The sequence below is a fragment of the Muscardinus avellanarius genome (assembly GCF_963383645.1).
Source record: "Muscardinus avellanarius genome assembly, chromosome: 12".
NCBI lineage: Eukaryota > Metazoa > Chordata > Mammalia > Rodentia > Gliridae > Muscardinus > Muscardinus avellanarius.
In genome coordinates this window covers 85,542,799-85,564,266 of record NC_137798.1, presented here as the reverse complement: position 1 = coordinate 85,564,266, position 21,468 = coordinate 85,542,799, and the positions used below count along the sequence as shown (strand labels likewise).

General features: G+C 41.8%; 1 protein-coding gene across 2 annotated transcripts in view; it reads left to right on the top strand.

Annotated features, from left to right (window-relative positions):
• STON2 (stonin 2) overlaps positions 1 to 9,733 on the top strand; it is a gene marked incomplete at both ends in the record, with an annotated part of 120,572 nt that extends 110,839 nt beyond the window's left edge. For both annotated transcript variants that reach the window (XM_080707844.1, XM_080707843.1), the window contains 2 exons: positions 7,683 to 7,885; positions 9,650 to 9,733. In XM_080707844.1, the coding sequence (XP_080563970.1) occupies positions 7,683 to 7,885; positions 9,650 to 9,733 (287 nt within the window). The remainder of the gene's footprint in view (positions 1 to 7,682; positions 7,886 to 9,649) is intronic.
• Positions 9,734 to 21,468: the final 11,735 nt, after the last annotated feature.

The window sequence follows — 21,468 nt, the reverse complement described above, 5'->3', positions numbered from 1 at the left end:
GTCTGCACAAGCAACCCTGTGGTTGCTAAAAGAGGGGGCCGGCCTTCCACATCCAATTCTTTTATGGAGTGCTTGCTTTTGTTGTGTGGTGGGAATGGTAATGGAGGAGGTGGGGGGACCTGAAAAGTAGAAACATTTGCTTGAAGTCACAGGTATGATGACCCTGTTCACTCTATCTTTTCATCCCCTTTATTATCACACATCTTTCAACTTGTATTATTCTGCTTGGCTAAACTGCTTTCCAGGGAAGCTTCTGAATTTTTATTCTTCTGGGACTCATTAAAGTATTATCTCTGGTGCTGGAAGCAGTCCTTTTCCACCTACTGGAAGGCTTCTGGTACGAACAGGGATCTTTCTGACTGTTCCCCACGTGTAGGTTGGGGGTTGGTTTGTGGCCAATCATACACGCAATACACCTGAGAAGTTTGATTGCTGGGCCCAACCATTCTGTGAAGCCTGTCAGTCGCGACACCTCAAGCTCAGAGTTTGGCTCTGGGACTGGGGAATAGTAAAGTAGGGTCTGATCAAGCCACAGATCCAGCCAGGATGTGAAGGTCCGGAAGGGCCAAAATTCTATAAAAAGGAAGGAATGTTCTATTTAAACAAACAAACAAAAAAGCTGCTCACAGCTATGGATGCTGCTTTTATGCTTGAATGAGCCCCGAAGGCAATTACTTTCCTCGTGGGTCCAGTGAGACTTAGTAAAATGAGAAAACAAGGCAGCAATCAAGCCAGCCCTCACAGCTTTATTTCTTAGAGTAGGTCTGGGTGACCCTGGTGGCAGGCAACAAGCTCATGATCCCATGAGCCTTTAAACCACTTCTCTTCTTGTTTATAATAAATTGTGCCCATCTGTTAGCAAAAGTGGATTTGCCAGCCGAGCAGAAAGGAAAAGATTTGGAAAAACCCCTGATTGAAATGTGCGGCCATGCGTTTTTCCACGTTCAGCATCAAGTCTCAACCGTGTATTCAGAGTGTTCTTCTACCCTGTATGGAGTGCTGTGTGATCCCATCCTAAATGCAATATGATGTCATAGCGGTCAGGTGCGGTGGGTGCACACCGGTACTCCCAATACTTGGGAGACCGAGACAGGAGGAGCACAGGTGCAAGGCCAGCATCGGCAACTTAGGCCCTCAGCCACTCAGCAAGACCCTATTTCAAATTTAAAAATTAAATGGAATTGGGGTGTAGCTTGGGGGTAGAATGCCCCGAGGTTCGATCGCATGTACCAAAACAAAAAATATGTGTTAGCAAGAGGCGGCACAGTCTGGTCCCCTTCCCAGCGGGCCGGGGATCGGGCGCACACCCGGCATTCTGTGGCAGACACTGGGTGGAGCGGTACAAACTGAAGACACAATTGGACTTCTGTGTCTGAGGCTGGGTTTGCTGCGCTCTGTTTCTAAACTGGCAGCATTTTTAAAACAAAGTCTTCCTCTCAGTGTTGCTCGCTCCCTTCCCTTGGAGTCGGCCCTGCATCCTCCTGGTGATTGCACTGTGATGTCTGTCTCAGCCACAGCCCGTCTGACTTGCCAGGAAGAGAAACCCCGAGCCCCTGGGGAAGGGAGAGCCATGGGATTACTGGGCTTTCAAGCTGGAGCCACAGGGATAACTGAGTCAGACCTTTCTTCTACACATGAGAAATTAAGATCACAAAGGTGACAAAACTCATCTGAAATCACATGACCACACCCAGGTATTGGTTTTGTTGTTGATGTTGTTTTTCAAAACCACAGCCCCAGCCGTGCGTGGTGGTGCACACTTGTAATCCCAGCGCTTGGGAGGCTGAGACAGGAGGATCGCGCAGGTTTGAAGCCAGCCTCAGCTACTTAGTGAGGCTCTCAGCAACTTAGTGAGATCCTGTTTCCAAATAAAGTATAAATTAGATCTGGGAGTACAGCCCAGAGGTAGAAAAGCCCCTGGGTTCCACCCCCAGTACCACCAAAAAAAAAAAAAAAAAAAAAAACTACAGCCCCAGCCCGGCGTGGTGGTGCACGCTTATAATTCCAGCATTTGGGAGGCTGAGACAGGAGGCCTGTGCAGGTTCAAAGCCAGCTTCAGCTACTTAGTGAGGCCCTTTGCAATTCAGTAAGACCCTATTTCAAAAATAAAAAATAGGGTTGGAAATGTCATCCAGAGGTAGAATGTCCCTGGGTTCCAGCCCCAGTACCACAAAAAAACAAAAATAAAACAAAACAAAAACCAGCCCCTCTTAACACAGATGAAGCCAAGTAGATACAAACCTGAAATCATTTCTACTATTAGATCGAAGATTTGCAGTTTTTTCAATGTATACAAACACATCTCAAAGTGACTTAAAATATTTAAAATGACTATATGAGGGGGTTTGGTTTTAAGAAACAAACACGAACTTTAAGCAAGAAAGGAAAGAAAGGGAGAAGGGGAGGGTTGGATAGCTCAGAGAACTGAAGAAAAGCTTGAACAAGAGCCTGGAGTGGTGGTGCACATGCAATTTCAGTACTTGGGAGGCTGAAACAAGAGGATCACAGGTTCAAGACCAGCCTTGTCGTGGTGGCGCATGCTTGTAATCCCCGCGCTTGGGAGGCTGAGACAGGAGGATTGCGCAGGTTCGAAGCCAGCCTCAGCTACTTAGGCTCTCAGCAATTTAGTGAGACCCTGTTTCCAAATAAAATATAAAATAGGTCTGGGAGTATAGCCTCTGGGTTCCACCCTGAGTACCACCAAAAAAAAAAAAAAAGACCAGCCTTAGCAATTTAGCAAGACTCAGAAACCTAGTAAGACCCTGGTTCAAGAAATAAAAATAAAATGAGCATGATGGTTCACGTTTATAATCCCAGCCTTTGGGAGGCTGAAACAGGAGGATCGCAGTTCGTGGACAGCCTCAATAAAGAATTAAAAAAAAAAAAAATAGGACTGGGGATGTAGCTCGGAGGTAGAATGCCCCTGGGTTCAATTCCTAGTACCACAATAAATAAATAAATAAATAAATAAATAAATAAATAAATAAATAAATAAGGCTGGGGTGTGGCTCAGAGGTAGAATGTCCCTGGATTCAATCCCAGCTGCCCCCCCCGCCCCTCAAAAAAGGGCTGAACAAACAGACATCCAAAGGCACCAGTCCAGAACAGCCCTGGTAACAAAAACGAGCAGATGTTCCCCCCAGGTACCACCACTGGGGCAAGTTATCACCAACATGTTCTGTGCTAAGTGACTCAAGGTAAGGGAGTCCAGAGTATCTTGACTGGTAGGAACACCAAGATGACAGGCAGTGGCAAAGGAGATTATTCCCCAAAGTGAGAGAAAGACTGCTACCAAAGGAAAGGGAAATGGACAGGCAGGGAAAAAAGAAGAGGTTTTCAGCAAACATTGTCTTAATGCTTACCAGTGAGGAGGGTTTGGTAGGCTCCAGGCCAATTAAGTGCAGCTTATGTATTTCATACATATATTACTAGTTTACGTATAGAGTCTTGTGTGGGGGAGATTTTTTTTTTTTTACATATAGGACAACATAACAATATTTGGAGATGTTTCTTAAGCACCCACCCACCACCCTTTACTGCTTTTGTTGGTGTTGTTTTATAATATTTTTAGTAGTGAAACCACCAGAAGAGTTCCCTTGTACCGCTTCTGGCACATGGTGTGTTTTTGTACTGTTTAGGGAATTGATAGCACCTGTTATAGTTTGGCTATGGAATGACCCCCAGAAAAGCTCATGTGTTGGCACACGGGTAAGGGTGGGCTGTGGCTGGAGGAGTGGCTTTGGGGCTATATATATATGCTATATGTATATCTCCCTGGCCCTTGCCTTTCTCTCTCTCTCTCTCTCTCTCTCTCTCTCTCTCTCTCTCTCTCTCTCTCTCCCTCCCTCCCTCCCTCTCTCTCTCTCTCTCTCTCTCTCTCTCTCTCTCTCTCTCTCTCTCTCTGCTTTTTTACTGCCCTGAGCAGCTTTCCTCCCCTCCTCCCCTCCACCAAGCCCTGCCACCATAGTGTTTGTTTCTGCCTCGGAGCCAGCCTACCATGGACTAAACCTCTGATACTGTGAGCCAAATAAACTTTCCCTCCTCCAAGTTGTCCTTATCCGGTATTTTGGTCACAGTAATGAAAAATAATTAATACAGCACCCTTATCTGGAAACTTGAGGTATATATGGCTCCCAGTCAGACTGCAATTTTCTACTCATGGGCTAGACATCACTGTGCCAGCTTGCCCTCCCATCCAGTGCTCCATCCATGAAACCAGAAAACTGATGATCTACTAGTAATAACCCCTTTTCTGAACTTTTCAGTCTAGGTATTAGATAATCTTGGTACATTACCTTTTACAGGTTTTTGGTTTTTTTCATAACCTCCGCCTCCACTTACAGTTGCAAAATTAGGCCCAGCAGACATCAAAAGGCCCAGCAGGGTAGGAGGCCTGAACCTCGCCACACACGGTCTAACCTATATCAGCCATCCACATCCCACACGGGCAGGACGGTCAGACTGCAGGCAGCATGGGCCAGCAGGTTGGCACCCCCAGATTTGCTGACAGTCAGACTGCAGGCAGCATGGACCAGCAGGTTGGCACCCCCGGATTTGCTGGTATTCCAAGTGAGAAGCCACAGCGGGCTGATTCCAATCTCAGACACCAAGAGACCAAGGAGCCATTTGAAATTCCAACCAGCAGGACCCAGCCCAGCCCTGCACAAACCCAGCCAAGTTCTCCCAGCACCCCTCCCACCCAAATCTCTGGAGTTTTTCTTAATCCTTGAAGACACTGGAATAATTCCCGCAGCTTCCCCAAGTCACACACCAAGAAATAAAACATTCTGTCCTGCTTAAGTAGTTTCCTTTGCTGGAATTTCAATTCTCATTAGGCCAAGTGAAGAGAAAATAATTCCAATATGATTAGAGCCTTTTATGGGGAGTGGGGACCTGAATTTTAATGTTACATTTTTCTCAACTTCATCAAGAACTATAATGGGTGGGCTTATTTAGTTCATTGCTATGAATTAAACTGTATCAGCTTGCCTCCCTGCCTGCCTGCCTGCCTGGCTTCCTTTTGCAGGACTGAGGATTGAACCCAGGGACATTCTATCTCTGAGCTATACACCCCGCCCTATTTTTATATTCTTTATTTTGAAACAAGGTCTCACTAGGTTGCAGAGAGCTCACTAAGTAGCTGAGACTGGCCACAAATCTGCGATGCTCCTGTCTCAGCCTCCCCGGTGCCTGGATTACGTCACCACTTCTGGCTACTATATCAGCTTTCAAAGTTATACTGATGTAACTGTCCACTGTCCTTACACATCTCATAGTTGAGGTTATGAATCTAGGAAAAGATGTTGCCTCCAGAGTTGTTTGTAAATACATTTTTTTTTTTTTTGGTGGAACCCAGAGGCTTTCTACCTCCGAGCTATACTCCCAGACCTTTTTTATATTTTTATTTGGAAACAGGGTCTCACTAAGTTGCTGAGAGCCTCACTAAGTACCCGAGGCTGGCTTCAAACCCGTGCGATCCTCCTGTCTCAGCCTCCCAAGCGTGGGGATTACAAGTGTGCGCCACCACGCCCGGCTTTGTAAATACATTTTGGTGGAATGAGAAGAGAGTGACTTTTGTAAAATAAATTATTTCGCAATATTTCAATAATGTGCAAATAAAGTTCGATTTTAAAGGCTGTTCGGGTTGCTGTTAACATATTCTTCTATGTATGTCGTAGTAATCTACTCCCATACCCGTATATTGAGATGCATTTAGGACAGAGCTTGGAGTCAAAGTCAGATCTGAGTTTTATTCCCAGGCCACTATTTAATGGTGGTTGTGACCTCAGGCAATTTACTTAACCTCTCAGAGAAACCTAATTTTTCTCACCTATGTAATGGATTATTAATACTTAGCTCATTCAGAATGAAATTTGATAATGCTTTTAATTATTTACCACAATACCTGACCTATAATAAATGTCCAATAAATGACAGATATATAATTACATCTTTGGCACACAATCAAAAAGATGTATTAAATGGCTTTGTTCTCTAATCATGTAATTTTTTATTATTATATGTATCTTATTTAAATCCCTTTCTTAAAAAGTAATTAATTTCCCGAAGTCTTATGTTGTACACATAACTATTGAACCATGTTACATTTGTGAAAAAGCAAAACAAATACTTCACTCTGTGATGTTTTCCTCGGAGAGTGGGTGTGTGTTCTCCTACTCTCTGAGACTGAAGAGTCCTGCCCAGACCAATCAAGAATATGGGAATTGTTTACTTGGGAAAACTAAGGGCTTCTTTTAAATTACAGGATTAAGCCAAAACCATTTACTTACTCCACATTGTGCATCCACAGCCAGTTGCTCTATGGCTGTAGTAGCCAATTCCTACAGCTTACGCTGTTCCCACCCTATCATTCTGCAAACCTACTCTTAAGGTTTGGGGACCATGAGATCAGGACTCAAGGTGGCTAAGAACAGCCTAGCATGCTGTAGTGGTGCACCCCAATAATCCCAGTACTTGGGGAGCTGAGACCAGCCTCAACGACTTAGCCAGACCCTTGGCAATCTAGGGAGACCCTGATTCAAAATTAAAATTAAAAAAATAGGGCTGGAGGTGAAGCTCAGTGATAGAAAGCCCCCAGGTTCAATTTCCAATAACACATACACCACACACACACACACACACACACACACACACACAATCTACAGCCAGGCAGCTGGGTTCAGGCCTTAGCTCACCACTTTCCAGCCATGACCTCAGACAGCTCTCTGCCTCCTAAAACCTTTGTTTCCTCACCTGTAAAGTGAGGATAAGATTATGTCCTCAAGGAGTTATCAAGTTTCAGTGAGAAAAAACTGCGTGAAGCATTTAGCATTATCTAGGTAGGCACAGGAGCTCCACGCGTTCCTCCTATGCCTGATGGATGGTGACAGTCGCAGAACCAAGTTCTCCTTTTCTGCAAAATCAAATAACAAATACTAAATTTGCCATTCAAAGGAGAATTACCCATGGACTTACAGAGGTAAAGAGCAGCAAGGGGCTGGGTTCTCTACCCTCCCCCCTTCATCTCCTGATCTCCTGGTCTCTCTTTGGAGAGAACAGAGGACTTGGATGTGGAATCTCTGCCCCCAGCCAGCCATGGGAGAGCTGGAGTCAGTGCGCCATGCTCCGTGGGTGAGGTATTCTGTCCACACGCCACACGCTTCCCCTAATAGGAATGTGCCGTCTATCAGTCTTTGTCGCTACATCTGCCGTTCACTCACAGAAACATGCCAAAGAATTTTTTTGAAAATATGAAATGCTATTAAGAAAATGTAGTTCATCTTTCAAAGGCAAATGATGGTTTTGCTGCAGGCTGTCTTGGATGTTTTATTACGTGCTATGTGCTGATTCCTTTCTTTCTCTTCTTCCAACCTACAGCCACTCCTTAGTAATATTTGTGCTGTGTCTACATATCACGCTGACCTGAGCTGGCAGAATGGCAGGTTTCTCTGGCCCTGGGTTTTATTGTTAGGAGACCAGGCGCTGGCAGTCGGATGGTGTTATATCAGAGGGCCTAAGGCACACAGCCTGGTTTCTGCTGAGGCAGATTCTCAGCTCAGCTTTGGACCCTCTGAAAGACAGCCAAGTGCCAGGCCTGCAGGTCTCCTTTGTTACTGAGGTGCCTCTTTGGGCCCTTTTCTTCATCCCCAAAGAACCTGATGTCTGGATTCTTTCTTCCATAGCCTCTGGTCACCCACACTGTTTCTTTTGCCACCTCGAACTTGGCTCTGACCGGGAAGTGCCTTCCAGTTTTGCCAATCACGTGAATGTCGAGTTCAGCATGCCTACAACTTCTGCCTCCAAAGCCGCTGTGAGATCCATCTCCGTGGAAGATAAGACTGACGTCAGGAAGTGGGTCAATTATTCTGCACACTACAGCTACAAGGTAGCCTCCAGAGGCAGCTGGCTGGTGTTTCCCAGTACATTCGTTCACACCACTGCCCTCCCTCCACTCCTTTTAACAGTGCTTAAGATGGGCACAAATTACCATTACCTTACACATTACCTTACCATTCCAGAGGAAGTTCACACACACAGCTGTGTAGGAGTCTGCTCTGATTGTAATGAATAATCTCTCTTGTGGGCAAGAGAAAGGCTAGCAGAAAATGAAGGGGCTGATTTCAGGGGAAAGTCTGATGTCTTTGTCATTGTGAACAACAAAAAGAACAGTGGGGGGATCGATTACTGTTACTCATTGGCAATAGATTTGAGTCGTGAAGTAGTGAACTTCGAAACAGAGGGCCATATCGGCAACGTGCTAGTCCAAAGCATGTATTTCATCCATATGAGTCGATGAAGTGGATCTGAACAAACTTAGGACACATAAGATCCGGGCATTGAGCTGAAACAGTAAAAAAACTCAAAAGCCAAGCCAACGTCTACAGGGGTAACAGGATCAGGGACGTGGAAGAAGTAATCACAGTTGGCATTTTCTGGCATGTATACAAAGTAGTACTAGCCTGAACGTTTGGTAAAAGAAGATTGAAGGGATTATTAAAGGATTTTGCAAAATGGTTGAATAACTTCTTATTTACAATGATACCCTTAGGTTTATATGATAATTGATTGTTCCTCTAAATGTTTTTCTTAGTTTCAGGGCCTAAAACATTTAACTACCCCAAAAGAACAAAGACTCCATCTTGTGGTCAGAAAAAAAAACAGCAGTTTCCTTAAACAACCCTTTTTTGTCTTATTAACCTCAAAGTAGAGCATTGTAAATATCCAGTGTGGTACTGAGAGAAGAAACTTTAAATACGAAATTCCTGAAAGATCCCTGCCTGCCTTATCAAAAGTTCAGTGAAGGTGTATTATTTTCAAGGGAAGATTATTTATCGATCCCTTTGTAATGATAGGTGACAGGAATTTTGCAAAAATTATGACAGAACCATAAACGCTCCCGGACTTATCAGTTTGGAGGCTTTTAAAGGAGTTAAGTTGCCGGGCATGGTGGCGCACGCTTGTAATCCCAGCACTTGGGAGGCTGAGACAGGAGGATCACACAGGTTCGAAGCCAGCCTCAGCTACTTAGTGAGGCTCTCAGCAACTTAGTGAGACCCTGTTTCCAAATAAAATATAGGTCTGGGAGTAGAGCCTGGAGGTAGAAAGGCTCTGGGTTCCACCCCCAGTACCACCAAAATAAATAGAGAGAGAAAGAAAAAGAAAGAAAGAGAAAGAAAGAAAGAAAGAAAGAAAGAAAGAAAGAAAGAAAGGAGTTAAGTTACTTGGAGAGGTTCACTCATCAATTACAAAGGAATTTATTCATTTGATAAACATATATCAGTTGCCTACTGTCTTTCTCCATTATTGGGTAAAATAATGAGAAAGATCTTGCCCCTGTCCTATGGGGACTCGGCATGTGCAGCCAGATGAATGTACAATACATTAACAGCGCAAGTACCCGAGTCTACCGAGTGAGTCCAGAACAGAGATGACCTTTGAGTAGCCATCCAAGACAGAGAATTTTTCAGGTGAAACATGAAGAAGAATTTCAGACCATGCGAACAAGAGTCAGGTTGTGCTCAGAGCCAGTAGCTTCTATGCATGAAAGCCTTAGCAAAATGATGAAGGACCTCAGAGAACCTTCTAAAGTTCTCTTTGGATGTGTGTGCTTTTTTTTTTCCAATATTTTCTCCAACTTTTGTTTTGGCAGGTGGAAATCGAGCAGAAAAAGAGTTTGAAGCCAGACTTTGAAGGAGACGAAGTGGAAAATCCTAAGAATTGTGGGATACAGTGACAAAACCCTACAATCAGGAACTTGACCCAAGAGTCCTTACAGGCTGTGTTCAGCGAAGTTTAAGTCAGTACCTGCTGTGGCCATCTTGGGAACAGTCTGTCAGCCCTGCCTGTTGTTGCTGACTGTATTTTAACAGGAGGCCCTGAGGTGGTTGCTTTGAAGAGGCTCACTGGCTTGATCATGCCTGAAGCCCATGGTTCACCTGACGCTGGGAGTTGATTGTGTAGTTAAGCTCCTTTGTCTCGTTTCTGCTTTTATCACAGCACTGTTGTGTGGTTTGTTGTGACTGTTAAGAGTCAGGAAAAGAACCTCCAACTTTGGTGTTGCCATGATTTCTTTCCGACATCCATCCGTCAGTCATGAATTTCTGGAAAAAGCAGTCCTAAGAATCCATATCTGTCACTCCCTCTAAAAAAAAAAAAAAAGGTTCAAAAAGAGTTCAAGACAGATTTCCTTAGGAGGCCTAATAGACTATTTTGTATTTGTCTCTGTTCTTTAAATGCTCACACTATGCAATGCAGGTTCTCCTCCTGGTTCTAGACTGTTTAGATGGAAACACTTTTTCCATTTTTCTGAGGTTTCAATCACAGAAGATTTGCTATCCTGAATCAAAGGGGATAATGGGAAAAGTCCCCATAGGATATTTTCTTTGAATTCTGTGATCGGACATGTGTTCTGCAAATGGATTGGACTGTAGTCACATTCTGTTGAAGGGAAAGAAAACTAAACTTATTTCTCTTTATTTTGAGGGAAAGGGATACTAAAGGTAAATATGATTATACTCAGATCAGGAGACAGCTTCAACCTCATTGAATTCCCAGACTCATACTAAAAAATACAGGCCACTTCTGATTCCTGAAACAAATGTGTGCATATTTGCTTGGGCGTGCACGTGAACACGCGCGTGCGTGCACACACACACACACACACACACAATTATACCTCAATCGTTTGTGAGGGGTACTTGGGAGTTCTTTTTATACCTCATAGCCACTATACTGTTGCATGTCTCTTTAACTCACATGTCATAGGAGGTTTAAACTGAATAGATAATTTTAAAAGTTGTTTTAAAACTTGTCTTGAATGAGCTTCCCCCTAAATTCAGAGTTTGATACCCACAGTATTATTAATAGATTGAAAATGCAGAAGACTCTAAGGTAAGGATGGGGAAAAACCATATCTCCCAACATTGTGAACATTAAATTCTGATTCTAAGAGTTAGGGCACTCAGCCTTTTTTTCTTTCATCTGTCCTATTCATCTTTTTTTATTTTACCTTGGTATTTTCTCATAAATAACAAAGTGAATGGACAGAGAGATAGACAGTGTCTCCAGTTTAGGACAACCAATACAAGATTAATTTATTCAATGAACAGTCTTTGAATTTTACTTATATACTGACATTAGGTTATAAAAATCAAAACAGCGTTTTGAAGTATCTAACCATAGGATTGAAACTAAAAGGATGAAATTCAATAGGTATTAATGAGAAACTCTTATTTCTGAGTTTTTAAAATACAACCCTTTATGTACAGAGTAGAATGTGTATGTGTTTGTGTTGATGCGTGTGTGTTGATGGGCCAGGTCACTAGGAAGAACTAGTATCATAGCTGTTCGTTCATGTAGAAGTATTTTCTTAGGGAAATGGGAATTCACTTTTGAATTGGGAGTATATCATGAAAGTTCACAAAGCTAGTACTTTCAATCTGTGTTAACAGAAGGTTTGGAGGCTCTGCGTGCTGTTTTGGTCAGCACACATCTGATGGAGGGTTGGATTCAATTATAGATACCGTGCTTTAAGAGAGATGTCAGTAAGTTGATTGTGTCCACAGGCAAGTGACCAGGGTTGTGGAGAATCTGATTATACAAAGAACAGGGGACCAGCCACCCTGACGAATGGAGGGAATAGCTGAGGAGGAAGTACAGAGAAGGAGGGAATGATATGCTAGCTGCTTCGAAATTTCTGTCGATCCACAAACAAAGGAATTAAATTTATTTTGCGTAGCTTCAGAGGGAAAAATAAGAACAAAGAGGAACTTTACAGATATAGATGTTTGCTTCAATATAAGAATTTTTTAATAAGAATTGTTTTAAAAGGAAGAGACTCAAGTGGTAAAATTGCTTGTTGCTGCAAATACCCAGAGATTAAAATAACCACCTGTCTGGGATGCTGTAAAGGGACTTTCACATTGGATTTAGGCTAGATGTCAATGAGGATCCCTTTTAAATAGTCTTAACAGGAACAAGGCTAACTCTGTAAGTGTTTTCTTGCTGTTTGAAATACAGTGGAGTCCCCTCTAGGGCTTTGTCAAGGGATTCCAAAGCACAGCCTTTTCCCTGTGAGACTAAAGGCACTGAAGAGTCCTCATGGGATGTCCAGATGGATTCAGGGGTTGGCAAGATAAAGGAAGGTTGTGCTGGCACCTTCCTTCCCCAAGCTGAGCACTGTGTCACAATCTCTGCTGAGCCTGCTAGAAGCACATGCATATTGCTTGCTGAATGTTACCCACCCACCTCCACCTTGATTAACTCTCATTGCAAATCCCTTCTATGCCATATATTCAAGCCAGCAAAATATTGCTAATGTTTAAAAACCTGTACCCTCAATCTTATCACACTTATTTTGCCTTTACCATTTTAGGGAGCTGATTATGAGAAACTGTTTTAAGGGTTAGAAAGATGAAAAAATTTACTTTTGGTGTTTACTAATAACCTCCATAAAAAAACACATTTGGGCAAATTACTTTTTCGGTGTACAGGTTCTGTGTTTGCCATCCTGAAACCTGGGTTTTTATTTTTATTTTTATCCTACTCTATGTTATCAATAATGCGAAATATTAAAAGCAAATTTCTTTTTACCAGTATATGGTATTACTATTTGAACATAAATTAGATGTCACATGATATCAGGGGCTGTGCTTTCTTCTGAAGCTAAGGCATGCTTTTCAAATTTTTAATAAAAGGAGATGATAAATGTATTCATTACAACATGTTAAACAAAACCCGAGGCATTTTGTGGGGAGACTGTTTAACCCCCTCTGCCTGTTCTTGTAGTCATAATTACTTGTAGATTAGTGTTTCCTTATCCAAAGTTTGCACTTTGTACATATTAAGTATTATCTCGACAGGGTTTTTCTTTTTCTTTCTATTTGGTTTGGCTCCTCCTTTCCTACATCATTATCAGGGTGTCTAATCCTTGAAAACATTTTTTAATTAAAATATGTCTTGGTTGAAATGAGACAAATTTCCATTTAAATCCAGTGGTGAGAAGCAGTTTATTTCCCTAGAAACTTCTGTTTCTAAGAAATGTGGTGCAGAAAGGCATGGAACATATCTTATTCTTGTTTCTAACACTTAGCTTGGAATATAATAGAGTTCAGCCACCTTATTGGTAGGGCAAACATATACATGAAATAAAGGGAGATTACTAGGTATTCAGTAAATGTTTGTGGAAAGAAGACTGCCCCTGAGGCTCTAAGACCACTTAATCCTTACTTTTCATCAAGCAAGCAAGCAGCTTTTATTTTCTAGAGAACTTAAACAATTTTGCTTTCCTTTCATGCCTGCCTCAAGAGTCAATTACTAATGGCTGTCAATACCTAAAACACTTAATGTACTGCTGCATTTGAACTACAATGTACCTTATTCGTATTGAGAACATTTTTGTGCCCCAACATACAGGAGCACAGATGCTCTCCATAATCAAATTATTGATTTTTTTTTTTTTTGCTGCACATCAAACAGATCCATGAGCCTGAGCCTTGCCCATTAGAGTGGCCAGCCAAAGAGAGCAGAGGAGGGAGCGCCCCACCAGCTCTCCTGTGCCAGGCCTTTGTTCTACCCACTGTTAACCACTGACCATCCTTACTGTCCATTCATTTTACACCATTGTAAGACAGAGGTCAAGAAGGAAGGCTGAAACTTGTCAGGTGAAATGATGATTTTAGAGCTTATTTTTATTTTATAGTAAGTTTACTGGTAGAAAAGCAGAGAATGAGCTGAAATTTTTTTTTCTTAAAAGCTTTAGGAATTACTACACTGGTGTGAGAAGGAAGCACTGTGATGCAGCCTACTTTTACAGATTTCCCTCCGCTGGACATGATAATTTTAGCTCTTCTAAGAAAGAAAGAAGAAGAAAGAAGGAAAGAAAAAAAGAAAGAAAGAAAGAAAGAAAGAAAGAAGGAAAGAAAGAAGGAAAGAAAGAAAGAAAATTAATACAAAACCAAGCTGTGCATGGTAGTGCACGCTTGTAATCCCCGTGCTTGGGAGGCTGAGACAGGAGGATCGCATAGGTTCAAACCCAGCCTCAGCTACTTATTGAGTTCTCAGCAACTTAGTGAGACCCTGTTTCCAAATAAAATATAAAATAGGTCTGGGAGTATAGCCCAGAGGTAGAAAGCCCCTGGGTTCTACCCCCAGTACCACAAAAAAAAAAATTAAAAAAATTAAAAAATTAAATTAAAAATTACCTCTGAGCCACACCCCATGCCATTCCTTTATATTTTTTATTTTGGAACAGGGTCTCATTAAATTGCTGAATGTCTTGCTAAATTATGGCCTAGCCTCAAACCTGTGATCCTTCTGTCTCAGCCTCCCAAGTGCTGGGAGTACAGGTGTGTGTACCACTGAGCCCAGCTAATGACTCATTTCTTAATATTTTACTACTCAAACCCAGCCAAACCATGACAGCTCTTTTTATAAAATTAGCACATTCTCACCAAGTTTCTAAAGATGTTTTCTAAACATTATCAATGCCTAAGTGCCAATTCCCTACAAATTACTACTTCTTAATTATGATCTGTGTAAATGAGATTGGCTTTGGATATTATGGTTCATATTTATATATTTAAGAAATTAAAAATGAAGGTGATATGTAAGGCAATCCTAAGTGTAGAAAACAAATGTATATATTAGTAACATTATGTATTAATTACTGCAAGAACATGGAATTTTTACATTTCTTCTAGTGTGCCTTAGCAAATCAGCTTGGGAAAGTCTAGTCCTTTGTTTTTTGAGAATTAAAAAAGAAAAAAACAATGTCTTGCTCAACTTGCAATTCCAAGCCTGTAAAGGCAGAAATTTTGTATGATAACGTATTTGTTAGTACATACAAAGAGACAAATAATAACTGGATGTAACAAAAAGCTGTAAAAGAACAGACTAAAGAAAAGAGGATTTCAATCTGAAAAGGTACAAAGAGATGAAAAATAAGCATTAGCTACCAAGCTTCAAAGTACTTGAATTAGAGGCCATCTCCAAGCTAAAAGTAAGAAGCTGTTGAAGAACATATTGCATTGCAGGAATAAATAACAGAAATACTCACTTGGCAAGTGTTTATCAAGTGTCTATGCCCAACAAAGGGCTGTGTTAGCGGCCAGGTTCCCTGGAAGGAACCAGGCTGAAAACAAGGACACCAGGCTTGTAAGTATAGAGCCGTTGGTAGTTGTGCCATAATGACTTTATTAAGGGGAAAACTCTAGTTTCTACCAGTCTTTAAAGAACAGAGTCATGGAGATAATCACTATTGTAAATGGCCTGTTATTTTTCCAATTGGACTTCATTTTCCACAGATAAAAATAAGGGATGGGGGAGCGGGACTAATGGTGTTCCTTGGGTCCCTTTCCAGTTCTAGTTCTATAGGTTATTTTATAAAGTAGCCTCTGGTGCCACTTCCAATGCTATTGCATGTCAGTGTGACTTCATATAGTCCTAAGAACCCAGAAATTTACATTTTGAAGATTAAAAAACCAGCTGGTTCAGCTTTTGTGTGTGTATGTGTGTGATACTAGGTATTGAACCCAAGGGCATTCTTATTCTGTCTCCAATCTCCAACTGTTTGTTTGTTTGTTTGGAAACAGTATCACTAGGTTGCTGAAACTCTGAGGCTGTACTCCATCCTTCTCTCTTAGCCTCCCAAATACTGGGATTACAGGTCTAATGAACCCAGCTGACTGGTTCATTTTTACCATTTGCCCAGAGGAGAAACTGCACTACTGTATTTTGCAGTTCCTTTCAAAATACCAATTAAGCTGCCATGGTAGCTTAATTGTAAACCCAGTACTTAATTGTAAGTCCCAGTACTTGGGAGGCTGAGACAGGACACCCTCAGCTACTTAGTGAGGCTCTCTACAGTTTAGTGAGACCTTGTTTCAAAAAATTGGGCTGGGGACGTAGCTTGAAGGTAGAATGCCCCTGGGTTCCATTGCTAGTGCCACAAAATAAATAAAAATAAAAATAAATAAAAATAAACACCAATTTAAAAAGGAGGATCAAAGAGGGTGGTGAAGGTCAGTGATAATTCAGCTCTGAAGTCCACAGTCTACATCCAGAAAACCATGCTGTAAGTGTGAGGAACAGACAGGTCTCCAAAATGGATGTTAGGATCCAGGTTTGGCTTGAAGTAGAAGTAACTCTAACCCTCCAAAGCACTCAGGATGTTAGGTTGGTCTATGATTTCTAGATATGTCCCTCTTATACAAAAGACTCCAGGAATTAAGAGGAAAAACGCTCAGAAAACATTCTGGAACTGGTTGTAAATTATTGCAAACCAACTGAGAGAATAAAACAGCCCCCCTCTACACACCTTCTTACTGTCTCTTAATTACATGAAAATGTACTTTAAAGTTTTTTAAAACATGTATTACACTACAACACAGTTTCTTCTGTGTAGTCTGTTTATGATTCTAGTTCTTTTCTGGTTACACTTTCATGCTAGTCAGTTGTAAAGGACGGATTCCAACTGGACAGAGCAAGGAATTCCAGCATCCTCTTCCTGTTTGCACCTGTATTCTGCCTCGGGTGGGAGCCTCGGTTCTAGTCATAGACACTGTCTAGCCACAGTGACAAACCCGAAGCACCGTTTTTTGCTTCTGTGTGTGATAGGATGGGTAAAGATTAAAAAAAAAAAAAAGGTCTGGGAATGTAGCTTAGAGGTAGAAAGCCCCTGGGTTCCATCCCCAGTACTGTAAACAAATAAAAGAAGGACGGGATTGATAGAACTCCTCTGACTCTCAGCCAGCATTCATTTCACTTTTGTGTCCAGTTGCCAACAGAAGCCAGAGAAAATTTGGCCATATTCAAGAGGTCAATCCGAATCTCTGTTTTGCCTGGGGGAGTAGCAGAAGCATGCTCCTCCTCACCCTCCGTTTCCGTAACATCCACAGTGAATTTCAGTGTGTCGCGTGGATGACCCCAAGATCATTATCCAGGTGATTCAAGGCTTGCATTCAAGGGAATTCACCATCCACCCTCATTCAGTGTAACTTCTTGCACTGCTGTGGTTCATTGTAGGTAAAACCAGTTTATCTTTAAAAAAAAAAAAAAATGTGCCTATGTAATAAAGTCTACACACTGGCTGTCTGTAAGTTTTGTTTTAGTTCTGCTGATTATAATCTATAATACCATTTTTGAGCTATGAAAATGAACTGTTAATAAACATTTTTTAACAAAGTGTCATGGTGCCATGTTTGATGAGGACAGGTGTAATGAAGAGGGAATGTTCATTCACAAGGTCCATCACCCACTCACTTAGTGGCCATCAGCTGACAAGGTAACAAGGTAATGAGTGACCGACTTAATTATTCTGCTGAATTTATATGTATATCATTTAGTCAATTCAGGATAGATTTACCTCATTTCTAGCATATGCATTCCCGGGTTATGGTCTATGCTCAACAAGTAATTGTTTAGTCGATTGCTGACTGTAACATAAACTCAGGGGAAAAGTGAGTGTGGGCTAGAAGCTTGAAGTCCTCACAGGAAGGACAGCTTTTAGGTGTGACCTGTAGGTGGGGTAAACATTTGACTCAGAGGCAAAAGGAAAGAAACCTCGTGTGGAGGCAGGAGTGAAACTGGTCTGTTGGGTTAGCAGCAGACCAGCCTGCCTGGGTGGAGGCTTTGGGTACACCAGGAGATGGAGCCCATGCTGAGGCTCAGTGGTGGTAAGAACTGCATCTAGCTGAGATTGGACTCAATCTAGTAAATGCCATTTTGGACTCCTGCCAAGAAAACATTATTCTAGGAAGACTAGTTTGTCAACAACGTGCTAGGTATTTTGGGACTATGGAAAGATTAAAAGAATGGGGAAAAAAAGAGCTTTTTCTTTTAGTTAAAGAAAAAAAAAATAGAAGCTTTGTAGTTTATTAACAATGACAAGGGACATTTTATTATCTACTTGGGGAGAACTCAGACCAGGCCAGTTCTCTGTTCTGAACAGAACATACAGAGTTTCCTTTAGTATCCCAGTAGAATTCCCAAGTAGTTTGAATCCAAGCATGCCCACCAATGTTCCAAATTTGGGTAGGGGGGATTAAGGATGAGAGGAAATGAACATGAGAGTTTCAGTGTCCTCAGTCCATTCTTTGTCCATTCTTTTTATTTATTTGTGTGTGTGTGTGGTGTTTGAGATGGGAATCCAGGGGCCTTCTACCTCTGGGCTATACCCCCAGACCTATTTTTATTTTTTATTTGGAAACAGAGTCTCACTAAGTTTCTGAAAGCCTCACTAAATTGCTAAGGCTGGTTTTGAACCTGCGATCCTCCTATCTCAGCCTTCCAAATACTGGAATTACAAGCGTGCGCCACCAGGACTGGCCCATTTGTCCATTCTTAATCCAAACTACTCCCAGTCTCTTGACCACTTCCAACCATCACGTCTATCCCTCCACACTGGGACAGATTCCTCTCTTTTTAAGACACAGCATTAGCTAATGCTCATGTATGCTTATGTTCTGATGTAACCACAGATACAAGGATTTTAGGTGTATCATCTTATTTATTGAAGGTAGCCACCTCTATTCATTCTGCAGGGCACTATTAATTCCAGCCAGGTGGGTATAGCAGGTGTTCCCCAAAGTTAGCAATCAATCGTGAGTATCTATGGTGCAAAAACCGGAAAGAACTTGCAACTGAATGTCAGGCTTTCCTGCTCCTAAAGTTTGTTGACCGTACCCTACAGAGGGTATCCCTTACTAAACATCTTTTTCCTTTGCCCTAAACTGAGAAGACAGTTTGCTAACTTAAGTCCCCAAACCACCATTTTTCGACTGCAAGGGAAACCCTTAAAATCGCATCTTCAGTGGGGATTAAATTCTAAAGTCAACACTTCAAAATCATGTAAATGGCCTTTAAATAGATGAAGGGTTAAGTCTTTTTTTTTTTTTATGACAGCTCTTCTATGACCCTCAATTTTTACAATTTCTTCCTTGAGGATTCTGACACCGCCATCACCAACCAAGATCTTACACCACCTGAACAATATGTTCCCGTTCCCGTTCATGGTGGCATGAAGAAGTCATTAAAGTGAGTCATACAATTGTTACCTGGGTTTTCACGACGTGAGTTGACTTTTTCAGACTTGACCGCATCTGTTATCTGCACCACAGGCCCGCTGAGTGGGATGGCAGACCAAATAACTTGAAGTAAAATGAGTCCCCACTCTCCTCCACCTTTATTATGCAAAGCAGTTTTAGTCCCTTTCCATCTCACGCTGCCATGGGCCCCGTTAAAGTATCTTTTCAAATAAAAAAAGGTTATCCGAACGCCAAAAAAGAATTAACACAAATTCACTCTATTTTGTTTAAGAGTTCTCAAAAGTTATAGATAACATTTTCAGTAAAAGCTAAGGTCAGAATACTTGTACTACTAGCCAGGTGTGGTGGCACACACCGGTAATTCCAGTACTTGAGAGGCTGAGGCAGGAGGATCACAGGTTCGAGACCAACTTCAGCAATTTACTGAGACTCTCAGCAATCTAGTGAGACCCTGCTTCAAAAACAAAAATTAGAATTTGGCTGGAGGTGTAGCTCAGAGGTAGAATGCCCCTGAGTTCAATCCCCAGTACCCTCCTACCCTCCCCTTGTACACACACACTCCTAAATCACACATAGGTCAATGAATTTGCCCAAAAATAATAAAGCTAATAGGTTGTAGAACCTGTCTGACTGCAGTCCATGCTCTTATCTGTTGTTAATCTGGCCACCTACAGGACAGTGTTGAGTAGGTCAACTCAATTCCCAGTGAGAGTAATAACTAGTATCTTTAAAGTGTTCTTTCAGCTGGGCATGGTGGAGCACGCTTGTAACCCCAACATTCGTGAGGCTGAGACCAGAGGATCGCAGTTCACGGACAGCCTCAGCTACTTAGTGAGGCCCTCTGCAACTCAGTGAGACCCTGTTTCAAAATAAAGAATAAAAAATAGGGCAGGGGGTGTAGCTCGGAGGTCGAATGCCCCTGGGTTCCATCCCCAAACCCGCAAAAATAAATAAATAAATAAATAAAGTGTTCTTTCATTTTAGGGATAATTGCTAATCAATATAATGGTCATACAAGAATCTCTTTTAAGCAAGGCATGGTGGTGCAGACCTATAATCCCAGTAGTTGGGAGGCTGAGACAGGAGGATCACAGGTTCAAGGATAGCCTCAGCAACTTAGGAAACCTTCAGCAAGTTAGTGATATCCTGTTTCAAAACAAAAATAAAAAGGGCTGGGGGTTGTTGGGCATGATGACACATGTCTGTAATTCCCCAGTACCACTACCAAAAAAAAAGGCACAAAACTATCAGAAACCTAGAATTTACAGAAGCATAAAGTTATATTTAGCTAGGCATGGTGGCACGCAACTGTAATCCCGGTACTTAGAAGGCTAAAATAAAAGGACCACAGGTTTGTGACCAACCTCGGCAATAGGAAGAACTTCTTTTAAAATAAAAGTATAAAAAAAACAGCTGGGGGGTGTACCTCAGAGGTAGAATTACCCTGAGATCAAAACCTAAATAACACACACACACACACACACACACACACACACACACACCCCATATGGGCCAGATATGATGGAGCAGATCTGTAGTTTCAGTATTTGGAAGGTTGAGACAGGAGAATTACAGGTTTGTAGCAAACCTCAACAACTTAGAACCTCCACAATTTAGTGAGATCCTGTTTCAAAATACAATATAAAATAGGGCTTGGGTTATAGCTCAGAAGTAGAATACCCCTGGGTCCAATCCCCAGTACCAAGAAAAATAGAAAGCAGATTTAGGGAAAAATCAGTAATAATAGCTGAGCACAGTGGCATGGTTTGTAACCCCAGCATTTGAGAGGACGACATGGGAAGATCATTTGAACTCATGAGTTCAAGACCCAGCCAGGCAACAAAGCAAGACCTTATTTCAAGGAAGAGAGAGAGAGAGAGAAAGAAAAAGTCACATATCTATCTGATGAAAATAGTAGAAATAATAAAAATGGTTTACCAAGTCTATATTTTTCCAAAAATGAATTCAAGGAACAGCAGTATTTTTGGCCCCACATGCTCTTCCAGATCCTTCTAGACCTTATCAAATAGTGATGTCTCTATCCCAATTCTAGAATCTGGGTGTCATATAACCACCCAAGAGAGCATAGTGGAAGTGAAACCAGGTGATTTCTGAGGCAAGGTCATTAAAGGATGCAGCTTCTGCCTGGCTCTCTCCCAGGATGCTCAACCTCGGAACCCCGTGACCATGGTTGGGAAGCAGTGCCTTTTGGGGTTTTTTTTAGGTCATGAGGGCTCTGTCCTCACATATTGATGAATTCCCTTATAAAAGAGCTTGATAAAAGGCACTCACTCCCTTTTTATCCCTTTGTCCCTTTCACCATGTGAGGACACAGCATTTTACTCCACTGGAGAATGTGGTAACAAGGTACCATGTTGGAAGCAGGGATCAGGTTCTCCGTAGATATGGTCAATATCTGCTGATG